At 45.2% G+C, this 25366-nt stretch overlaps 1 protein-coding gene across 1 annotated transcript in view; it reads left to right on the top strand.

The window, feature by feature from the left end:
- The window catches only part of LOC126425084 (uncharacterized), an 87281-nt gene that overhangs the window by 40113 nt on the left and 21802 nt on the right, over positions 1–25366 (top strand). The window contains exons 3-4 of the mRNA XM_050087998.1: positions 3043–4036; positions 15232–17148. Of these exons, the coding sequence (XP_049943955.1) occupies positions 3043–4036; positions 15232–17148 (2911 nt within the window). The remainder of the gene's footprint in view (positions 1–3042; positions 4037–15231; positions 17149–25366) is intronic.

Genomic DNA, 25366 nt, shown 5'->3' with positions numbered 1-25366 from the left:
TTGTGATCATAAGTGATGTTCTTAGAGTGTGTCCAGGATTAGGAAAACAATGTTTGATGTCTTATTGGTGCTGATTGGGATGAAGTGAGGTGCGGTAAAAATTGTCTTTTCGTGGAATCGAACTGATATGAAACAGCCAAAATTCCGTTAACCATTCTTTTAAAACTGTTGCGGTCTTGCCAACTCAAGCGCCACGCGTTGCTATGGATCCTACTGCGAGTTTGATGTGGTAGAGATCGAAGTCTGAGAGATGAATGTTGCCTTAACTCATCGCAGCTGTCCATCAAGTGATTCAGCCAAACAAGCCATTTAAGTCTCCGTCTTGCACGACTGTAAGGGAGATGACACAACAGAATATTTAATTTTAGATTTTGATGGCGCTGGCCATTAGGTTGCAGACTAGATAGCAGCCGTGATTTAAGAGGCCATCCATTTACCTCCAGTGAAGGGAGAGGTGGGGCAAGTGAGTGGTTCGTACATCATTTGCTGCTGAAATGAAAAACTTGTTTCTAATTTTCTAATGGTATCGGAAAACTTGTGCAATGATCGACCGATTGCACTGACAAGCAGGGTTCCTATCTAGGAAAATGGTACCTTTGTAAATTTTATACTGTTATGATAAATCTGGAAACTATACTGTTTCATGTTCCTTTGTGCTACGAGGGTAATCCCAAAAGTAAAGTCTCCTATTTTTTTATACGTACATAGACCTGTTTGTTACTACAATGTTTTACATTAGTTTACAGCTTGAACATTTAGTTATTCGACATAATCACCATTTCTGTCGATGAATTTTTGTAGATGCTGTGGCAGTTTTTGTATGCCCATGTCATACCAGCTCGCCGCCATGCTGTTCAGAAAGTTATGAACCTCTTCTTTCACCTCGTCGTCGGAGCTGAATCGCTTTCCGGCCAAATGTTCATTTAACCTAGGGAACAGGTGATATTCACTGGCGCCAAGTCAGGACTACAGGGTGGGTGATTATGTTCCACTGAAACTGTTGCAGGAGAGCAACGGTTTGGCGAGCGATGTGTGGGCGAGTGTTGTCATGGAGAATGTGTACGCCCTTGCTCAACATTCCTCTTCAGCTCCGACGACGAGGTGAAAGAAAAGGTTCATAACTTTCTGAACAGCACGGCGGCGAGCAGGTATGACATGGGCAAACAAAAACTGCTACAGTGTTGAAAGGATCCTGTAGCCACCTTTCGTTAGTCCGGTAGCCCATTTTCACTGGTATTTCTCTTTCTTTCCTTGTTTCTCTTTTCTCATAATTATCATAGTGGTGTTACAGAATGAATGTGGTTGTGTGTCACGTTGCTAGACGGTGCCGTAGTCTGCTGCAGAAAGTCTGCGATAGTCGTACAGATTCAGCAGCAGTTGTACAGAATAGCCAACTTTCGTAGTGGTCAAGTAGGCAAAGAGGTTTTCGCTACTTGTGAGAAATCCACATGCGTTAGGTTGGTGGCAGAAGTGGCATCTTTGGGTTTTCCGGGCCACGCGAAGCGTGGCAGAGGCTGGAGAAGAAGTGGGAGGCAGTCTGCCGCCGGTACGGGAAGCGTCCACAGCTGTGCTCCAGTCGAAGGAGGGTGAGTTAGACTGACCGCGTGGCGCGTTGTTACTTGGAGAGAGGAGAGATGTTAGCTTTTGGTCTCACTTTTCAACTCTGAAAGATTGCTTTGCCTTGTCGCAGCAAGGAATGTAAAACTTTGGCAGATTTTTCTTTTAGTAAATTTCTATAGCAGACTTGGATCCACCGGAAGAGCGCCACACAAAGGTGTCGAGAAGAAGTGAGTACTCGCTTCTGTATGAATGTCTGTTTGCCTTCAGCTGTGCCTGTATAAGCTTTCATTTTTCTAAACATTATAAGCTTTGCCTTATCGTAAATTTTCCTTGCTTTATGTATCTTTCGTCCGTGGGGAGCCGACCACGTGGTTCAACATTAAAGTTTTGTTGGGCTACCGTCATCACTAACTGTCCGGTCTCATGTTTGTTTTAAAGAACGTTAACTGTTCATGGTTATGTGGTGTGATATTGTTGCAACTTGGCCACGATACCTAGAAATTGCGTCTCCACAAACCACGTGGGCACGCGGGTGTACTGCGAAACGTGTTCCGTTTCACGAGTTATTGCGATCAGTCATTAGGCAACAGCAGTTGTATGAATGATTCACACCATTGATTGTAGTTGTAGATTATAGCGGTGAACGTATCGACGCTTTTCTTTAATGTTTTAGGAATTAATGTTATCAGGAATTGTGTACATGCCTCACATCCTTATCTTTGGAATAAATGATTTTATCTACAATTTTCTCTTGTGTTCCGAGATTACTTTTTTGCACGTAAGCCACTCACCTCGTAGCTTTCCCGTTAGCACATCCAACGCGTTTCCTTACGCACAGGTCCAGTGATTAGTCTCCCCTTGTATTTTTTAACAAATGCTTTAGATTAAGTCTTATTTTCAGGTGTGTTGCTGCGAGCTGATCTTCTGCACAGTGTTCATTCATGTACTATTTTATTTTAAATGTTTGATTGTCGTGAACAGTGCACAGGCAATACTATTAACTACATCGTATCCCCCATGAGCGACATCACAACGTATGCATTTTTGTGAGTTTTTGGTCTGTGATCAAATTAATTTATTTTCCGACTCAAGCAAACCTTCGATTAGTTGTATGGTTAGAGTCGGTGGCGACCCTAATCTTCTCACGTTAACTTCACAAGCAATAAGTATTTACATTCCCAATAATAATGTAATAACCCGTAGAAACAGGTTAGTTACAGTGTCTACAAAAATGCATCTACAGAAATGCTGATTAGGTCGAAAAATAGCTAAATGTCCAAGCTGTAAACTGACGTAAACCATTGTAGAAATAAACAGGTCTGTGTACTTATGAAAAAATAGGAAGCCTTACTTTTGGGATTACCCTCGTATATACATACATTCATATACAGCAAGGGTGTTTTACCCTCGCCCTTGAGCACACGAAAACCATCGTCATAATCACTATCATCATCATCATCGTTATGACCTTGCTTGTTGTAGGTCTGCTGCTCTGGAATACAATAAAGGATCACACTCTACAGGAGAGGGGGACCGGTACGAGGAGCGCATGCTGGCCCTGGTCTTCCTCCGCTGCCTGCGGTATGGGCTGCACTTCCAGTTGTCTGCCAACAATAGCGATGCTGGGAAGTTCGATGACGTGGTGTTGGTATGGCGACCGGAGGGACAAAATGAGGTGAACACCCTGCTCGTCCAGCTCAAGCACAAGACCTCCCCGACGGCCATGACCGTACACAGTGGCGCGTGGCTGTCAGAGGCCACGAAATGCGACTTCGGGCTCAGCATGTACTGCACCTCCTACAGAGAAATTAGCCAGACACTGGATACGAACAGAGCCACATTCGCCCTGTTGACGAACGCCTGTCTGGGCGACAGTAGCCTCGACATACTTGAGCGCCAGTATGTGGGCACCTTCCCAGGTCTGGAGCTGCTAGAGGCTGGTGGCCACCTGTACAAGCTCAAACCGAACAACGAACAGGTTTGGAAGGCAGTCCATGAGGACATCAGCTTTGTGGAGAATTTTTACCTGCTGTGCCAGCAGAGCAGTTCTAATAACATTGTAGGCGACATTTGCAAGGAGCTGGAAGAATTGCTGGGCGCCGGTGACCTATGTGAAACCTTGTGTGACAGCTTGTGCAAGAGCATCAGGGACTGGATGAACAACCAAAATGCGTGTTTGACGAGTGCTTGGAGCACATGGCAGGCACTCGTGGACGAATACGTCAGGAAGGAGTTGACCGAGTGCAGAGCAGTGACCACCAGACTCGAGTACTGCAATGTGGAAAACGTACGGAGCTATGTGGAGTCGTGTAACCCAGCGTGGTTGAGGCCTCCAGAAAGGCAAATGGCGGCTCTCTCTGCTACGAAGATTCACCAGGCACTGGCTAATGAAACGCACATCATGGTGGCTGTGGACCGATTCAGAGTGCTGCGACACCGGATTCTCCGCTGTTGGGGACCGTACTGCCGATGGCTGGTAAGTTTCAGAGTGATGGAAGCTAGTAAGAAATTGTTATTTTAACTTGAGATTTGAGGCAGTCAAAGAAAATATTTTATTTTGCTAACCAGTCAGCCACTATTGGTCATCATCAAAAAGATTGAAAATAGTGTGAGGTGGTAATCAACGAATACTTTATCAGATGAAATACATATACAGGGTGTTACAAAAAGGTACGGCCAAACTTTCAGGAAACAGTCCTCACACATAAATAAAGGAAAGATGTTATATGGACATGTGTCCGGAACCGCTTAATTTCCATGTTAGAGCTCATTTTAGTTTCGTCAGTATGTACTGTACTTCCTCGATTCACCGCCAGTTGGCCCAATTGAAGGAAGGTAATGTTGACTTCGGTGCTTGTGTTGACATGCGACTCATTGCTCTACAGTACTAGCATCAAGCACATCAGTACGTAGCATCAACAGGTTAGTGTGCATCAAGAACGTGGTTTTGCAGTCAGTGCAATGTTTACAAATGCGGAGTTGGCAGATGCCCATTTGATATATGGATTAGCACGGGGCAATAGCCGTGGCGCGGTACGTTTGTATCGAGACGGATTTCCAGAACGAAGGTATCCCGACAGGAAGACGTTCGAAGCAATTGATCGGCGTCTTAGGGAGCACGGAACATTTCAGCCTATGACTTGCGATTGGGGAAGACCTAGAACGACGAGAACACCTGCAATGGACGAGGCAATTCTTCGTGCAGTTGACGATAACCCTAATGTCAGCGTCAGAGAAGTTGCTGCTGTACAAGGTAACGTTGACCACGTCACTGTATGGAGAGTGCTACGGGAGAACCAGTTGTTTCCGTACCATGTACAGCGTGTGCAGGCACTATCAGCATCTGATTGGCCTCCACGGGTACACTTCTGTCAATGGTTCATCCAACATTGTGTCATTCCTCATTTCAGTGCAAATGTTCTATTTACGGATGAGGCTTCATTCCAACGTGATCAAATTGTAAATTTTCACACTCAACATGTGTGGGCTGACGAGAATCCGCACTCAAATGTGCAATCACGTCATCAACACAGATTTTCTGTGAACGTTTGGGCAGGCATTGTTGGTGATGTCTTGATTGGGCCCCATGTTCTTCCACCTACGCTCAATGGAGCACGTTATCATGATTTCATACGGGATACTCTACCTGTGCTGCTAGAACATGTGCCTTTACAAGTACGACACAACATGTGGTTCATGCACGATGGAACTCCTGCATGTTTCAGTCGAAGTGTTTGTACGCTTCTCAACAACAGATTCGGTGACCGATGGATAGGTAGAGGCGTACCAATTCCATGGCCTACACGCTCTCCTGACCTCAACCCTCGTGACTTTCATTTATGGGGGCATTTGAAAGCTCTTGTCTACGCAACCCCGGTACCAAATGTAGAGACTCTTAGTGCTCGTATTGTGGACGGCTGTGATACAATACGCCATTCTCCAGGACTGCATCAGCGCATCAGGGATTCCATGCGACGGAGGGTGGATGCATGTATCCTCGTTAACGGAGGACATTTTGAACATTTCCTGTAACAAAGTGTTTGAAATCACTCTGGTACGTTCTGTTGCTGAGTGTTTCTATTCCATGATTAATGTGATTTGAAGAAAAGTAATAAAATGAGCTCTAACATGGAAAGTAAGCGTTTCCGGACACATGTCCACATAACATATTTTCTTCCTTTGTGTGTGTGGAATATTTCCTGAAAGTTTGGCCGTACCTTTTTGCACCACAAATATTGCGGAACTGGAAAGTGCTTTTGATGTGTGGCTTTCACAGAATGTGTTGCTAGTCAGGGGCTTGTATTGTTAGCCAGTAAACCTGTTTTAATGTTACTTAGAAAGTACATTTTTTGTGCGAACGTATACGTTTTGAATGGAACAGCGCCTATTGACATTAACAAACTAAAAGTAGTCTAAATCAGAATGTCAGTGGTGTTTGTTGCAGGATTTTAGTGAGAATCTTTTATGAGATATCGTATTTTGCGAAGTCCCTATACCAACAGTTGTACGATACCTATGGTAGCACACACTAAACGACACAAGTGTGTACACTAGTTATGTGGATTATGACCAGTATTGAGACAATTGACCATCAAAGGTTGTGTTCGAAACGACAATATCTGTGGCAATACTGCTTCCAGTCTGGTATGAAAAAACGTCTGCACACATGCTAGCATTTCAGCAGACTTGTAGTAATACATCATTGCATATCATCGGGTGTAGTTGCTATGTCCTTGTAGACTACATCTTTCAGCTTTCCCCACAGAATAAAGTCTACAGGCGCCAAATCCAGGGAATGGGCCAGCCAAGGTGCAGGTCCTCTGCATCCAATCCAACAGTTTGGAAGAAGCTTAGATGGCTGACCATCCGGCTTGCCATGCACTGTTGGCAAACGGGGTGCACTCAGCCCTGGTAAGGCAAACTGAGGTGCTACTTGATAGAAAAGTAGTGGCTTCAGTCTTGGAAACTGACATACAGCCAGGAGAGCGGTGTGCTGACCACATGACATAGTATGCCACCTAGTGGTGTTGCGAGCGCGTGACTTGGTAACAGGGGATCATCCTAGCAAAGATACGGGCTGTAAATGGAGAAATCCATCAAGATAAGTTGCTTTGACCACAAGCCCCTCCATATCCGCATCCAGTGACGCCTGTAGGCTGAGCATGACTTATGAGTGTGTATGTGTGTCTCTCACATTCTATATACCAAAAAACGTTTTGCATCACCCCAGTTCCCAGAACTCCAGAAGTTAGACGTTGACTATGGATATTGTATCACAGGCACAGTTCCTATGACTGTTCAGAGATATCACTAAACCGGCCCAAAGATGTAAACAACCATGCATCAGCAGCACCTATTAGATGGAGGGGGTCCGACAGCCGATCAGTTCCAACCATTCCACCAGGAAGGAGGTACATGGCTCGTGTTGACTGTAGTTCAACCATGCCTAGACTGTCATTACCGCGATTCGATCGCGTCCGTATTGTTACTTTGTGCCAGGAAGGGCTCTCAACAAGGGAAGTGTCCATGCATCTCGCAGTGCACCAAAGCGATTTTGCTCGGACATGGAGTAGATACAGAGAGACAGGAACTGTTGATTACATGCGTAGTTCAAGCCGCCCAAGGGCTACTACTGCAGTGGATGACCGCTACTTGCGGCTTATGGCTCGGAGGAACCCTGACATCAACGCCATCATGTTGAATAATGCTTGTCGTGCAGCAACAGGACGCCGTGTTACGACTTAAACTGTGCGCAATACGCTGCATGATGCGCAACTTCACTCCCGATGTCCATGGCGTGGTCCATCTTTGCAGTACAGATGGGCCCAACAACATGCCGAATGGACCGCTCAGTATTGGCATCAAGTACTCTTTACTGATGAGTGTTGCATATGCCTTCAACCAGACAATCGTTGGAGACGTGTTTGGCGGCAACCCGGTCAGGCTGAACGCCTTAGACACACTGCCCAGCGAGTGCAGCAAGGTGGGCGTTCCCTGCTGTTTTGGGGTCGCATTATGTGGTGCCGACGTACGCCGCTGGTGGTCATGGAAGGTGCCATATCGGCTGTACGATACGTGAATGACATCCTCTGACCGATATTGCAACCATATCGGCAGCATATTGGCGAGGCACTCGTCTTCATGGGCAACAATTCGCGCCCCCATCGTGCACATCTTGTGAATGACTTCCTTCCGGATAGCGACATCGCTTAACTAGAGTGGCCAGCATGTTCTCCAGACATGAACCCTATCGAACATGCCTGGGAAAGATTGAAAAGGGCTGTTTATGGATGACGTGACCCACCAACCACTCTGAGGGATCTACACCGAATCGCCGATGAGGAGTGGGACAATCTGGACCAAAAGTGCTTTGATGAACTTGTGGATAGTACGCCACAACGAATACAGGCGTGCATCAATGCAAGAGGGCGTGCTATTGGGTATTAGAGGTACCGGTGTGTACAGCAATCTGGACCACCACCTCTGAAGGTATCGCTGTATCGTGGTACAACATTCAGTGTGTGGTTTTCATGAACAATAAAAAGCGCGGCAATGATGTTTATGTTGATCTCTATTCCAATTTTCTATATAGGTTCCGGAACTCTCGGAACCGAGGAGATGCAAAACTTTTTTGATGTATATACATTGGCATCCTATAGCGTCCCGTATGTGACCCATCGATTTACTTTAGAACAGGTGCATTTTGTGGCCAAAACATCTACATGAGTTAACTAACACGCTCCTAATACCACTGCAGCACAATTCTGTCCTTGTGACAGGAACTGATATTCTGCTGGAGATGACACAGCCCTCGGGGAGGACATGTAGCACGAAGGAATCCAGGTGGTCCACAATAGTAACTAGTCCACAGGTCTCATAGTGGTTTGGATTACCACCAGAGGTCCCCTGGAAGTCCAGAGGAACCTCCATCATAGCACAATACTGCCACTACCAGAGTCCTAGCATGACACAGCGAATGTTTCGCACAGGCATTCGCTCGAATGACGGCAACTCTGGACATGACCACCGATTGTGTGTAGTGAGGAACGAGATTCATTTGACCAGGAGATACGTTTCGACTGATCCACGGTCAAGTCTCAATGATCCTGTGACCACTGAATCATAACTGATGATGTCGTTGAATCATCATGATGACCTCGAGCGTTCGGCATCTGTACCAGGTCGGACTAAAGGAAGACATCAGATATTTTCAGAGATAAGTTGCTAGATTTGTGACTGATAGATTCGAACAACATGCAAATGTACGGAGGTTCTTCGGGAACTCCAATGGGAATCTCTGGAAGGAAGGACATTCTTTATGAGGAACACTATTGAGAACAGAGAACCGGCATTTGAAGCTAACTGGAGAACGATTCTCCCACCTCCAGCACACGTTGCGTGTAAGAACCACGAAGATGAGATGCGAGTAATTAGGGCTGATACGGAAACATATACAGTCGTTTTTCCCTCCCTTTGTTTGCGAGTGAAGCAGGAAGGAAAGTGACTAGTAGTGGTATGGGGTACCCTCTGCCACGCATTATGGCGGATTGTGGAGTATCATGTAGATATACACTACTGGCCATTAAAATTGCTACACCACAGAAGCGAAATTTAACCGACAGGAAAAAGATGCTGTGATATGCAAATGATTAGCTTTTCAGAGCATTCACAAAAGATTGGCGCCGGTGGCGACACCTATAACGTGCTAACATGAGGAAAGTTTCCAACCGATTTCTCTTACACAAACAGCTGTTGACCGGCGTTGCCTGGTGAAACGATGTTGTGATGCCTCGTGTACGGAGGAGAAATGCGTACCGTCACGTTTCCGACTTTGATAAAGGTCGGATTGTAGCGGATCTCGATTGCGGTTTATCGTATCGCGACATTGCTGCTCGCGTTGGTCGAGATCCAATGACTGTTAGCAGAATATGGAATCGGTGGTTTCAGGAGGGCAATACGGAACGCCGTGCTGGATCCCAACGACCTCCTATCACTAGCAGTCGATGTGACAGGAATCTTATCCGCATGGTTGTAACGGATCGTGCAGCCACGTCTCGATCCCTGAGTCAAGACAACAACCATCTACACGAACAGTTTGACGACGTTTGCAGCTTCATGGACTATCAGGTCGGAGACCAAGGCTGCAGTTACCCTTGACGCTGCATAACAGACAGGAGCGCCTGAGATAGTGTACTGAACGACGAACCTAGGTGCACGAATGGCAAAACGCCATTTTTTCGGATGAATCCAGGTTCTGTTTACAGCATCATGATGGTCGCATCCGTGTTTGGTGACATCGCGGTGAACGCACATTGGAAGCGTGTATTCGTCATCGCCATACTGGCGTATCACCCGGCGTGAGGGTATGGGGTGCCATGGGTTACACGTCTCGGTCACCTCTTGTTCGTATTGACGGCACTTTGAACACTGGACGTTACATTTAAGATGTGTTACTACCCGTGGCTCTACTCTTCATTCGATCCCTTCGAAACCCCACATTTCAGCAGGATAACGCACGACTGCATGCTGCAGATCCTATACGGACCTTTCTGGATACAGAAAATGTTCGACTGCTGCCCTGGCCAGCACATTCTCCACATCTCTCATCAGTTGAAAACGTCTGGTTAATGGTGGGCGAGCAACTGGCTCGTCACAATAAGTCAGTCACTACTCTCGATGAACTGTGGTATCGTGTTGACGCTGCATGGGCATCTGTACCTGTACACGCCATCCAAGCTCTGTTTGACTCAATGCTTATGCGTATCAAGGCCGTTATTACGGCCAGAGGTAGTTGTTCTGGGTGCTGATTTCTCAAGGCCTATGCACCCAAATTGCGTGAAAATGTAGTCACATGCCAGCTCTAGCGTAATGTATTTGTCCAATGAATAACCGTTTATCGTCTGCATTTCTTCTTGGTGTAGCAATTTTAATTGCCAGTAGTGTAGATGCAGATAACACATAGGGGTCCTGTGCTGCGAAGCTCCGTGTGCAAAAACGTGGCTGAATGGTGAGCTTCGAAACACTTGTGCCTGCACCAGCCTTGTACTCTGTCATCATTTCTGTCCTGGGTGGTCAAGCCTTTGCCCTCTACGTTCTGTGACGAGGCGTGGAGGTCAGTCAGCTTGGCGCCTGCTTGTGGTTCCACAATGGTTTAACCATTTTCCATAGATGTAGTTACGAACAGCCTACCAAGTTTCGCTATTTCCGAGATACGCGTTCCCAGATGCTGGGCCATAGTAACATGCTATTTGTCAGAGTCGCTTACATCGGTGGATTACCTCAACTGCTGTTTGTATCGTCGATATTACAGTTCCCCATTAGTCTCTGTTGCACTAGTATACTTTGCTCACCCTGTCATATGACTGCAGCGTGATCATTCGGCGTTCAGTCTCGCTGTGGGCAATGGTCATAATGTTTTGACTCATACGGAGGGCGGTCAGGAAAAGTCTGTAAAGCTTGTAAGGGTTCTGCAGGGTAGGTGCGATCCGAAATAACTGCCAAGAAAAAACTTGGATACGTCGCGTCGTATCCGAGTCAATTAGCATTGAAGTTAGCCAACCAGAACGCTGAGCGGAAGTTCAGGCACCCCGTCAGATACGCTTAGTGTCAGTTATTCTCATATTGTTGGTGATAGCGCACGCGATAGCTCAGCATTTGGCTCTGGTTCGGCCCTTAATATCGTCATGTCCAAATTTTGTATCGCTCTCTTGTTTGGTTTTAGGAAACGAAACGAAGAACACATTTGGCAACACCGTCTATGGCGGGTCGTTTGGCTTTGCACAAGCAACGGGTTGCTAACTTAAATGCTAATTAATTCTGAAACGTCGCAATGTATCGAATTTTTTTCTTAACAATAATTTTTCAGCACACCTTACCATGCAACACCCTGAAAAGTTTCTCAGATTCTTTCTGACCATCTTGTATAGTCTGTAATTCATCGGTCCTCATAATGTTGTCACATTACAGCTCCTTAAGCAAACTCTCCATCTGTAGCACTGAATTCCTTAATGAAAATTACTACAGTCTTAAATTACTGAAGGTCTCCAAAGGCCAGCTCATCTGGAAATAAACACGGGAAAGCTGAAAATTAGGCAATAAACACCTAACGACTACCTGACTACGTGGCCATGAATTTTCTGCTACAAAATTTTCTTTCCCGTTGTGTTTGTTACCTCTTCTTCTTACAGGCCTCTTTTACTGCAGTGATCAATTACATTGTTCCAGTTTTAGCTTTGTTGAGAGTTTTGCAGAACTCCACAGCTTCCCCAGATATTTTTGGATTTATTCAGTGCATCTGTTTAAAATGAACGTTTCAGCTCCATAAACCACTAGTATTTGATTATCATATTACAGCCTCTTAGCTTTGTCCATTTTCTGATGCATCTTTTATCGTAAATATCTTGCTGTTTAAGTTTTTGTGGTACTGAATTTCATAAACAATATTTTATATGCTAGTGTCTTAAATGATTTCGCCAAAAAATAGGGAAGCTCTCTCTTTTTTTTGGATGCCAAACACTTACGTTTCCTTTTATGACGAGGTACGGATTCTTTCCCTTTCTTTTGTTTCTTTAAGAATATGTACTCGCTGTGATCTGTTGGAATGTTCCAAATCAGAATAATAGGTTATTATGCAAGAGCTAATCTGACTTCCATGGTAATGGCTCTTCTTAACTTGAGTCTTTGTTCCATTTTAACCTTTGATTTGTTCAAGTTTTCGAAAAGTTTTGAGAGGGACAGACGGAAATTAATGGAGACACTCCACCATCTTGTCACATGCGTGTATGCTGAAAATTTTCCCTGAACCTTACGTTAGATTTTGCACAATCTAGTGTTTGTCTAATAAGTGCACTGACTTTGAGGTCTAGGCCTAACTCTTTAGATTTTTGAAGCGGCTGTTACGGTCCACTGAGTCATAAGCTTATTTAAAGTCTACGAAGGTGAAAACTTATCCCCTAGCATACATTTTTTATTTCTGAGTAATAGATTCAAAATGATCATATTCTGGCGAGTATGCCTTTGACCTCCAACTGCTTCATATTTACCGAAATTATTTTACCATTACTGTTGTCTATGGCCCACTAAGCAGAGCTGTTTTCTAGTTTACTATTATTAAATACTATACAGTGAAGCGATCATTGTAGTTAGCACTGAAACATTGTAAGATATTTTTGTGTCGTTTATTGAGTCACAAAATATGACTTCCTTGAACATTTAAATCACTTTTACAAGATACTTATTTTATGGAGTGTTATAACAGCACTAGTGTTAGAAACATATAAAATCTCTGTACAGTATTACTAAAATAGGTGTTGAATGGAATATTTCCACAATAAACTGTTTCGCCTAACACAGACTATTTCAGTGCTCTTGTCCCCCACAAAATCTACACTATGTGATCAAAAGTATCCGGACACCTGACTAAAAATTACTTACAAGTTCGTGGCGGCCTCCATCGGTAATGCTGGAATTCAGTTTGGTGTTGGCCCACGCTTAACCTTGATGACAGCTTCCACTCTCGTAGGCATACGTTCAACCAGGTGCTCGAAGGTTTTTTGGGGAATGGCAGCCCATTCTTCACGGAGTACTGCACTGAAGAGAGGTATTGATGTCGATCAGTGAGGCCTGACACGAAGTCGCCGTTCCGAAACATCCCAAAGGTGTTCTATAGTATTCAGGTCAGGACTCTGTTCAGGCTAGTCCATTACAGGGATGTTATTGTCGTGTAACCACTCCGCCACAGGCCGTGCGTTATAAACAGGTGCTCGATCGTGTTGAAAGATGCAATCGCCATCGCCGAATTGCTCTTCAACAGTGGGAAGCAAGAAGGTGCTTAAAACATCAATGTAGGCCTGTGCTGTGATAGTGCCATGCAAAACAACAAGGGGTACAAGCCCCCTCCATGGAAAACACGACCACACCATAACATCACCGCCTCCGAATTTTACTGTTGGCACTACACACGCTGGCAGATGACGTTCACCGGGCATTCGCCATACCCACACCCTGCCATCGGATCGCCACATTGTGCACCGTGATTCGTCTCTCCACACAACGTTTTTCCACTTTTCATTAGTCCAATGTTTTACGCTCCATACACCAAGCGAAGCGTCGTTTGGCATTTACCGGTGTGATGTGTGGTATAAGAGCAGCCGCTCGACCATGAAATACAAGTTTTCTCACCTCCCGCCTAACTGTCATAGTATTTGCAGTGGATCATGATGCAGTTTGGAACTCCTGTGTGATGGTCTGTATAGATATCTGCCTATTACACATTACAACCCCCTTGAATTCTTGGCAGCCTCTGTCAGTCAACAGACGAGGTGGGCTATGCGTGTTTGTGCTGTACGTGTCCCTTCACGTCTCCTGTGGTGTGCGTACTGTAAGGCCTTCAGTACACACACCATCAGATTATTTGACTTGTCGCTCTAACGAAGTAGGCGAGTGTCAGCAGTATGTCTCGTGGTCTTATCGTGGCGTGTTTATCTTCTGCCGTTAGGTCAGACGATAGAAATGCCACTTGCACACTTAGAGTAGCAGATTGACGGTGACCAACTTTAAACAGAAATTGATTAATTTTCACACACATTTATTAAAATAATAACAAGCATAAAAATTACTTGGTTCTGGATGCTATTTACAATTGACAATCTGAAGTTCCTTTGGTACTGGTATGTTAATCTTATTCTCACATATATCTCTGATACTTGACAAAAGTGTCTATACATTTATCTTCATGGCTATGTACAGGAATATGGTAATCTTATTAGGCGCAGACTGAAACTTGACTATAGACTGGTACAGACTAATGCAGACTGGTACAGACTGGGGCAGACAAATGCAGACTGACTAATCAGAGGTCTGTACACTCCTTATAATACCTCGCGCATTCATGTATCACTGCGCGAGTGTGATCTGCGAGGAGAAAAGGTTCTACGTTAGCAGCAATCTCATTGGCTGCGTTACATATTAATACGCGGATTGGTGGAAGCAGAATTTGGTCTGTCTCTATGGCAGCGCCATCTCATAATGCGGAGACGGACGAGCGCTGCGCCTGCGCTGTTGTGCTTAGCGGGGCGCGCTCTAGTGGGAAAGTTGTGTACACACTGACTATGTGGAACTATGTACACAACATCTCCACTTCAGTATGACATCGCAGACAGTGCACCTAGGGATGTTAAGGAGTGTTGATATCTCGCTTACAGACGTATGACACAAGTGAAAATCACCTGACCACGTTCAAAGTTCGTGAGTTCCGCAGAGCGCCCCATTCGGCTCTCTGACGATGTCTAATACCTACTGAGGTCTCAGATATGGAGTACCTGGCAGCAGGTGGCAGCCCAATGCACCTAACATGAAAAACCTATGTTGTTGTCCGTATACTTTTAACCACATAGTGTATTAGTTCACTGGGAGTAATGGTGGTTCTTAGTGCCAATAGATCTTATCAAGTTTAATTACTACGAAGTGAAAATTGAATCATACAGAGATAGAACAAAAATGTGTTAATTGATTCTTCTGAAGAGAACCAAGGCATTTAAAGCTGTTTTATGTTGTGAATAAGTAGTGTAAATTTAAATATGCGAAAATTCTGAAATAATTATGCAAGCTGTATTTAAAAAAACGATTTTTGAATATATTTGTGTTTAACTGATCTATTTCAACTATCTTCAGGTGATTGTAGATGATGAGACTGAAGATAGCTCTGCGATTCTGGATGAGCTTACAAACGAGATGCAAAATGAACGCCGAAGTCATCGCCGCCTCGTCGTTGTGTCGTGGAGGGGCAGGCACTGCTTCAGCGACACTTGCCGCACAGTTGACATCAGCAGCGACAGCTGGAACGACTTCCTGAACATTAGTGTCACGTTAAACGGGGACTGCTACGGATGCCGCCTGCAGGACCTGGTGGTGGACGTCGACGCCCTCCAGTCACTGCTGGACGGCGAGCCGGCACTCTTGCTGGCTCTAGCACAGCTGTCACAGCCTCTGAGGATGGGCCGGGAGCTGGAAACTCTGCCCGCGCACTACGTGCCCAGGAAGCTCGTGGACCAGCGAGTGTTGACGGGCGAGTTTTTCTCCACTCTGGTTAAGATTCGAGAGCGAGAGAAAGAGCACGTCAAAGGTACTGGCAGCAACACAATAATTGTGGAGGGGAAACCCGGAGTGGGCAAGTCAAAGATGCTGTCACATGTGGCGGAAAAAATAAAAGAGAAGGTCCCTTCCTGCTGGCTATTGAGAGTTAATCTATTTAAGTTTTACGCAGTTTTAGATCACAGTAAGAATGGTGTGAGTGCTGCAGAAGACATCTTGAGGTGGACAGTGTTTAACGAGGGCGTTCTAGGTGAACTGGAGTACACACTGCTTAGACACTGCCTACTGCAGTCCACGCAAGTCGTTTGTCTCGTGGACGGCTTCGACGAGGTGTGCCCCGACTATGTCTACAAGTGTCTCGAGGTGCTGCCTCTGCTGTCTCCACGCAAGGGAAAGCTCCTGGTGACGACGAGGCCAGAACCGGTGAAGCTCTTAGAGGCTCAGATGGGAGTGTCGGCACACACGCTGGAGCCTTTCAGTGAATCGGAGCTAGAATATTTCTTCACGAGCCATTCCTCGAATGGAAACATCCCAGCCGTCAGTGGTCTCAACAAGAACTTGAGGAATCTTCTGAGGATCCCTCTGTTTGCTGAAATGTTCGTAAATCTGTCGCAGGAAATTGATGAGACGTATGACATTGTGACTCTGTACGAAGCTTTCTTCCGAAATAAATTCAGAAGGCTGTACGAGGAAAAATTGGGGGACAACTTTTCCGCTCCCGGGAAGAGGAGAGAGGTCGAGAAGGCGCAGGAGAAGCACGAAGAACAGCTGATGCTCCTCGCGGCGTCAGTTCTGTTGCACAGCGCAGACGTACCAGCAATGTCACCGTCCGATAGGGGAGACTTCGTGAAAGCTGGAATCGTGTACGAGTTCTCCTACAGGAAACCAGAGTTCCTGCACAGGACGTTCGCCGAACACTTCCTCGCCAAGTGGTGCTTCCTCGGATACGGAGATCGGAGCCGTGCGGTGGCTTACCGTAAGGCCTACCTCACCGGGAGACTGGATTTCTTTCGAGAGTCCTTCGACCGCAGGGCAGTGAGGGGTCGGCCACTGCTGGAGGCGGTGCTGGAGGCCCTGTCCGGTGGCGACGAGGGCGAGATGAGGGCACTGCTGGCCGGGGGTGCCGACTGGAGGCAGACAGACGCGTGTGGGCGCAACGCGCTGCACCTGGCGGTGGGCCGCGGGCCGCTCCATCTGCTGCAGCGACTGTGCAGACGCGCGGGGGAGGGCACACTGTCTGCAGAGGACGGCCTGCTCGGGTGGACGCCGGTGAGGTACGCTTGGGAGCGCAAATGCTGGTCTGCTGTGGAAGTGCTGCTGATGGCGGGAAGTGAATTCAGCCACCTGGGAGTCGTGAAGGCGGGGCAGCACGACCCCGTACAGCTGCAGGCCGCGTTCCAGCAGGGCGGATGCCGGGCCCTGTACCAGCACATCCTGGAGGTGAAACGTCGCGTACAGAATGACACCTACATCTGTATGGTGCGAGAAGAATTAGAGGTAAATTAAGATGTACCGTGCATTACATGTAACTAATCCAGTACTGCTGGCTGGTAACCTTATTTGGAATCTTGGCCTTTGCAGACGAATGCTATTACCGACTCAGGTACGAATGACTCGTGCCCCACCCTTGCAGCTTTACTTCCGACAGTACTCTCCCCTACTTTCCAAACTCCACTCAAGTTTGGAAGCATACCAGGGATCAGTACTCTCGGAAGAAAGTATATTGCCAAAAAATGGCTTACCCCATGTGGTGTGCGTACTGTAAGACATTCGGTACGCACACCATCAGATTATTTGACTTGTTGCTTTAACGAAGTAGGCGAGTGTCAGCAATATATCTCGTAGTCTTATTGCGGCCTGTTTATTTTCTGCCGTTAGGTCAGACGATAGAAATGCCACTTGCACGCTTAGAGTAGCAGGTTGACGGTGACCAACTTTAAACAGAACTCGATTAATTTTCACACATATTTATTAAAATAATAAAAAGCATAGAAATTACTTAACTTGATTCTGGATGCTGTTTACAATTGACAATCTGAAGTTCATTTGGTCTTGGTACGTTAATCTCACTCTCACATATCTCTGATAATTGGCAAAGTGTCTATACATTTATCTTCATGGCTATGTACAGTAATATGATAATCTTATTAGGCGCAGACTGAAACTTGACTACAGACTAATGCAGACTGACTAATCGGAGGTCTGTACACTCATTATAATACCTCGAGCATTCAGGTATCACTGCGCGAGTGTGATCCGCAAGGAGAAAAGGTTCTACGTTAGCAGCAATCTCATTGGCTGCGTTACATATTAATAAGTGGATTGGCAGAAGGAGAATTTGGTCCGTCTCTAAGACAGCGCCATCTCGTAGTGCGGAGACAGATGAGCGCTGCGCCTGCGCTGTTGTGCTTAGCGGGGCGCGCTCTATTGGGAAAGTTGTGTATGTGCTGACTACGTGGAACTATGTACACAACACCCCAGCTGAGGAGATTGTTTCCGACGTGAATTTTCACTATGCAGCGAAGTGTGTTCTGCCTTCGTTTCTTCCAGGAGCACTTGTTCCAAAAGTTGTGCAGAATGTCTTCTGTGAAGCTGAGAAAGTAGTAGAGACGAAGTGTAGTTGTGGGAGTGGTTTGGAAGTCGTGCCTCAGTAGCTCAGTACATAAGAGTATTTGTCTGCAAAAGGCAAAGCTTGCAGGTTTGAGGCCTGGTCTGGCTCGCGGTTTTCATTTGCCAAGAAAGGTGCACACTCCACAATGGAGTGAAATTATGAGGGACACTTAAATGAAAACCAGGCTCCCTCCACAATGGGACCGTGCAATGGTTCCATTCAAAAGTAATCATTACATGAATTAAGACAATTAACCCACTGGGAGACAAGATGATAAATTTCAGTTTCATAGAATGTGATCAGTTAATGACAGATTCACAATATTTCCCGCTCTTGTACTTCCTCGTCTAGCGGAAACCGACATCCACACGTCTTTCTTCAAGTCACCAAAGACTTGAAAATCGCACAGTGAAAAATCCAGGCTGTATGGAGGATGTTGGAGTGTTTCCTAATCAAATCATTGAAGTGAAGTCTTCGTCCGATTGGCAGTGTGGGGATGGACGCTATCGTGCAACAGGATGAATCCCTCTGACAGCATTCCTGGACGTTTTGACTTTATTGCGCACTGGTTCTCTGCAAGTGTCTTCAGAGCATTGGAGATCAATTGTGATACCACACGCGAGGAACCTGATGCGTAGAGGGGCCCTGAGGTTGAAAAAGCAGGTCATCATGACCTTAGCGGCACGTCTGCAAACAGCTTTGGATTTGTTTGGTGCGGTAGATGTGGAATTTTCCACTATCGTCATTGCTGTTTGCCTTCGGCTTGTTGGAATGCTCAAAATGGTTCGAATGGCTCTGAGCACTATGGGACTTAACATCTGAGGTCATCAGTCCCCTAGAACTTAGAACTACTTAAACCTAAGTAGCCTAAGGACATCACACACAGCCATGCCCGAGGCAGGATTCGAACCTGTGTGGTTCCAGACTGAAGCGCCTAGAACCGCTGGGCCACAACGTCCGGCTGTTGGAATGCTCTTGCATAAAATCGTCCCGTTGCACTGTAATGCCTACCCCCGACGCTGTCAATCAGAAGATGGCTACGCTCCAGCGATTTGGTTGGGATCCCTCTGCACAGCCTGGATATTTCACCATGCGATTTTCTCAACATTGGTGACCTGAAGAAAGACGAGCATGTACGTCGGTTTCAGTTGTGTAAGGGTTCTGGAAGTGTAAGAGTGGGTGTGGTTGTGGAAACGCCAGTAGCCGAACGCATTCTATGAAACAGGAATTGATCGTTTTGTTTCCCATTGGGATAAATGTCTTGACGCATGTGGTGATTACTTTTTAATGGAACCATTCCATGTCCCATGGTGGCAGGTGTCCGGTTTTCATTGACTATTCCTCATAATAAACATAGCTAATATTCTCTTAACACGTGTATGTGTGAATGTTACTAGACCTTTACAATTAGCAATCATGCACGTAATTTTAATAATAGTGCAGTTTATATCTACGATGTTTATTACAAAGTGCGATCCCGCAGTAAGAACTGTCGCAATGTGAAAAAAGTCATCCCATCGAAAACAGACATTATCTTTAGCAGTAGGCGAAGGCCTTGTTAGGTTACACTAAACCTGACTTGAAAGTACGTAGAAGCCAGCTTCACACCCGTTTGCAGTGTTATCACGAAAAAACAAGCATGAAGCACCGTGGTCTGACAAGAATTAACGTAATGAGTCTGCTCTTAACAGTGACCACCTCAAATAGCGTAACATGTAGCGCGTTAGTCTGCTAAACAGGGAGGTGAGTCCGACCTGAATCGAATGCGCGTCGCGATAGCGGTCGAGACAAGGTACAGCGGCCACCCTGCGCGTGGCTTTTAGTCAGCTGTCACGGTCGTTTGCGCAAATGCTGCGCTGCTCCCCGAACTGCACCTCCAAGTATACGATATGCACACAGTTAAGGTACGAGAACACACACAAGAGACTTAACAGGCTTCACACACAGATGGTGTACACGATTTCCTCCACTTAGCCTACCTTCACGACTGTGGCTTTAGGAAGAGCATATGCCTGGACTCGAAGTTAAGTAATAAAATAAAATTTTCCAAACCCGAAAAGTGGGCTTCATAGTAGACAGGGAAACGAAAGGAAAATGATCAGCAGAACATAGACCCTCTGCAGCTCTGCCTGTGTCTCGTAGACTCGGCAAGACTAACCAGAAATTCAAGACACGTGGATATTTTTTAAAAATAGATGCGTCATAATATGCTACAAAGATACGTAGTTGCGACCTTAGTAACAGTGGAGGGAAAGTGTGTATCATTATACTGGTATTACGTCGCCCTATCAGCGACAACTTTGGTTAACTCGGTACAACGTGTAAACAGTATAAGCTACTAAAATTATTCAGGCGGCACATCTCGGTGTGCTTGACAAAAAAAAGTCTAATGAAATATCGTTGAATCACGTCCTTTATTTTTGTATTCCTAAAAACAGATATTTATAGGTTTGATGGTAGGCGCATTTCTCTTTACATTCTCAACTGATGCGGTCAGAGAAAGGTAACGGACGAACCAGAGAAATGTAAACATTGGATGTGTACGAGACGGCGCGGCGGCTAGGTACTACGGAAACAAGCAATGTAAACAGTCACAGGGTTGTCCAGAACGTGTAATTCGTTTTACATAAACAATGAATTTAGTAAAAACAGACGTTTGCTCTTTTACAGCGTTACCATAACGAAGGTTGTGGTAGTAAAGAGAAGCTAACATAAAATAAAATGTGTCTCCTTCAGTACAAAATGAACCACTTACCACGTAATTTGTTATGCATTAATTACAATGAACTGTTTCCGATTTTTACAACAATACCATAACGAAAATTAAAATCAGATTATTTTCCTTTGCTGCAACAGTGCCACAATGATAATGAAACCGAGATTACTTTGCTCCTGTACACAAATATTAAAATAAGTGTTTAAAATGCCCACCATTCGGGATGATAATAATTTGTAGCGGAGGGCGTTAAACTGCAAGGTCATCAGCGCCCGCCGCCCCCCCCCCCCCCCACCCCCAACATTCGGTTCGACAAATGCTTCATTACTGCGCACCCACTTCGTCACACTCGTTCACACACATGCACATTTGCCTTTATGGTACTGGCAGCCGTGAAAAAGTCCTCTGCGTAAGTTCATCCACATTATTTACCTTCTGAGCACGAATAAGTTCCTTCATATGGCCCCAAAAGTAAAAATCCAGTGGGTTTACATCAGGGCTGCGTGCTGTTTATCAATGTGGACGAAAACGTCCTATCCATCGTCCTGGAAATCGTCTATTGAAAAATCTTCGTACTCTGTGACCAATGTGGGATGCAGCACCATCGTTGAGGACCTACATGTTATAACGTACGGAAATTTTTTGGAAATTTGTGGTAAGGTTCTGTAGGACCAAACTGCTGAGGTCATCGGTCCATAGGCTTACACACTAATTAAACTAACTTACTCTACAACACACATACCTGTGCCCGGGGGAGGACTCGAACCTCCGACGGGGGGAGCCGGGCGAACCGTGCAAGGCGGCTGAGACCGCGCGGCTACCCCGCGTGCCATTGACGTACAGTTAACGGAATATTTTCTAATAAAGTTGGTAGCTATGTTTCCTCTTGAAAGGTTCGGTAATGGTTACCAGTCTATCGTGTAGGTAAAACATAAGGCGCAATAATCTAAGCATCGACTTTATCCGCTCGTACATTTACGGAAAAGTGTTGCTACTACTTGGTGTGGATTGTGTACACTCCATGTCTGCATGTTAAGGAAATTAGTTATTCCGTCGCGTGTGAAACACGATTCATCTGTGACGGGTATTTTGTTTACAAACTCATACTGCGCGCTTTGTAACAAAAACCACACTGCGAATTGTCGTTGCGGAGGGAAATCTTCCTCTTCCAACGTTTGTACGCGTTAAATGTGGTAAGGCCACAGACGCTCCTCTTTCAAACTGCGACAAACGACAGTGTGCGATACACTCACTTGGCGGGCGATGCTTCTAATACCCTGAGTAGGATCTTCGTGGATGCAGTCGAGAATTTGTTCCTCAGCCTCCAACGTACGTTCTTCGCGTTGTGGGCCTCTGCCCTCTACGTGGGGTAGTAAAGAGCAGCATCTCTCAATCTATACAAATTAAGTAGGTACTGTAAGTTGTATTCTGTGATTATTTATTTGATAATAAAACGAAAGCATATCAGAGCAGACAATAGGTTTCGCGTACAGACTTAAATATGAAAAAGTAAAGATAACTACTGCACGAAACTGATAAGGTTTTCGTGACCTCTTGTTGACAAACTGTCTGTTGGCTTCCGTCCACCACCAGCAATGGAGGATGAAGCTCTGACAATGCCAGCCATTTGAGCTGGCGAAACGTCAGAAAAATCATCAAACAAACATCGGCCGCAGAACCAGAGACAGTAGCTAACGGGCAGTTTGATAACAGGTGTACTGTGTTACGAGTGAATTGCAAAATAATCAACCGAGCGAAGTGGCGCAGTTGTTAGCGTACTGGACTCGCATTCTGGAGGACGACGGTTCAGACTCGCATCCGGTTATCCTCATTTAGGGTTTCAGTGGTTTATTTAAATTGTTTCAGGCAAATGCCGGGATGGTTTCCTTGAAAGGCCACAGCCGATATCCTTCCCCATCCTTTCCTAATCCTATAGCACCGTTTACTCCTCTCTCCCAAATCAACGAACCAATCAAAATAATCGACTAAAAGTAGAGATTCATGATGATATAAACCTTTGGTGAATACCAATAAATATCGATCGTTCGGGAACTCTTCGTCGTGGGAAGCGTTCTCGACAATCACGTATAGCTGCCCTCGCAACACCTTTTAATTCGCCATAAATTAAATGAATGTTGCATAGCTCAGTGACAGTAAATCTCCCTTCCACCCTAACCACATTAGACGGCTGTTTGACACTGATTTTTTGGGATTTTTTTGGGTGGTAACAATTAATTAGAATTTAATCAAATTTTGACATCATTTCATCCATATTTCGAACAGTTTTTGCGAATTTTTTCAATAATTTCAGCCAAAAATAACAAAGCTACGTTGTGATGTCCGCTGAAGGCTGTGAGTATAGTTCTTCAACTGCGTTCAGCATAGTCATCCCGATTTTCATCTGAAATCAAAAAGGTTTTGAGTTTATATTGATTTCTTATTTTCTAAGAATATGAACCTCAATACAGGTGAAAATAATGAAAATGAAACATTTTGCAGGCGTCGGAAGAATTTACTTCGATTTTCACTATATTTTTTCTAATTATATAAATAAAAATACCCTTAAAATCATATCATCTCAGAAGTTGGTTCATATAATTCGTAATTTTCCAAAGAATCATACTATCTATTTTCATGATGATCCGTTCTATACTTCTAGAAAAATGTGAAAAAAGTCATTTCGAGATAAGCGCGTTTGAAAAATAAATTCGCGGAAACTAGAAATTCAAAGAAGTTAACAATAGGGTAAAATGCTTATCGATTAATCTGCGAGTCCAGCATCATATACCAATCCTTTCTCTTCGTCATAGGCTTCGTTTTGCAGTTGCAGCAGTGCTTTCGAGCTTTCCGACCTTCCTTCGATTCCATACGTAGATTCTGCCGGCTCACGCGCTGGTTATCCATTTGTTCGGCATAACTGAAGCTTCGTGTGCCTACTACAATTCCTGCCTCGTTCATGACCATCAGAAGGGATGAATTTCCTTCATTGAATAAGCCCGCTGCTAAATACGATGCCAATTCAACGACTTTTCAGTGCGGAGTGCAAGTGTTTAGGAGGTGGAATTAAAACTTTCATTCGCAGTTTGTGTGTGGCCACCTAAACATCTCTCCAGTAATTCATCCCTTGCTAAATCTTAATATATTGGAAGAATTTCGTTACCCGATGTGCACTCGGTTCTATGCTCATAAAATCTAAACGCGTGCGAATTTCGCTTTGAAATTTTGACAGGTGTTCTTGGATAGTTAACCTAAAGATTTACGCAATTAAAAAAAATCGTATATTTTGAACCTACTAATGTGGTTTCCCCCTTAACAGAGCTGAAATAACGTCAACACAGGCAACATGGCGACTGCCCAGGATTGGAGCATTGCAGTGACTCAACCACGCAGGCCGTCGTTGCCTACGTGTTTGCGACTCAAGCTCGCGATTTCAACACGCGCAGCGGAAAATCTCCACCTACATCATACTCCGCGAGCCACTTAATGGTGTGTGGCAGAGGGTGCTTTCGGTACCACTATCTGATCCCTCCAACACTGACCACTCGCTAATAGTACGGGGGAATGAAGAATGATTGTCGGTAAGCCTCTGTATTGGCTCTAATTTCTCGAACTACCTCCTCGTGGTCAATATGCGAGATGTATGTAAGGGGAAGTAATATGTTGTCCTACTCCTCCTGCAAAGTGCTGTCCCGAAATTTCAATAGTAAATCTCTCCGCGATGCACAACGCCTCTCTTGTAACGTCTGCCAGTGGAGCTTGCTTAGCATCTCCATAACGCTCTCTCGTCAGCTAAACGATCCCGCGACGAAACGCGGCGTTCTTCGTTGGATCTTCTGTATCTCATCTATCAGTCCTCCATGATAGGGGTCCCAGACAGATGAACGATACTCAAGACTCGGACGAAAAAGCGCCTTATAAGTCACTTCTTTCGCGGATGAGTTACATTTCCTCAAGATTCTTCCTATGAATTTGAGTGTGGTGTCTGCTTTTCCCACTATATGTTTTATCTGGTCGTTCCACTTAATGTCGCTCTGGAGAGTTACTCCTACATATTTTACGGCAAACGCTGTCCCCCGCTGTTCATCATCAATAATGTAGCTGTACAATCGTGGATTTCTTTTCCTATGTATGCGGAATATGTTACATTTATTTACGTTCAGCCTGCGCCATTCATCAATTCTTTGCAGGTCGTTCTGCAAATTCTAACTAACTTCTGGCGTTGCTACTTTGGTATAGACAACTGCATCATCTACGAATAGCCTTAAAGAGCAGCCGACGCTTTCTACTAGATCCTTTATATATATTGTAAACAGCAACGGTCCTATCACACTTCCCTGTGGTACTCCGGATATTACCTTTAAATCTGTAGATTTAGTTCCGTTAAGAGC

The sequence above is a fragment of the Schistocerca serialis genome, chromosome 10 (genome assembly GCF_023864345.2).
Source record: "Schistocerca serialis cubense isolate TAMUIC-IGC-003099 chromosome 10, iqSchSeri2.2, whole genome shotgun sequence".
Lineage (NCBI taxonomy): Eukaryota > Metazoa > Arthropoda > Insecta > Orthoptera > Acrididae > Schistocerca > Schistocerca serialis.
Note: the sequence above shows the minus strand (reverse complement) of the source record. Positions and strands in the feature narration are given on the sequence as shown.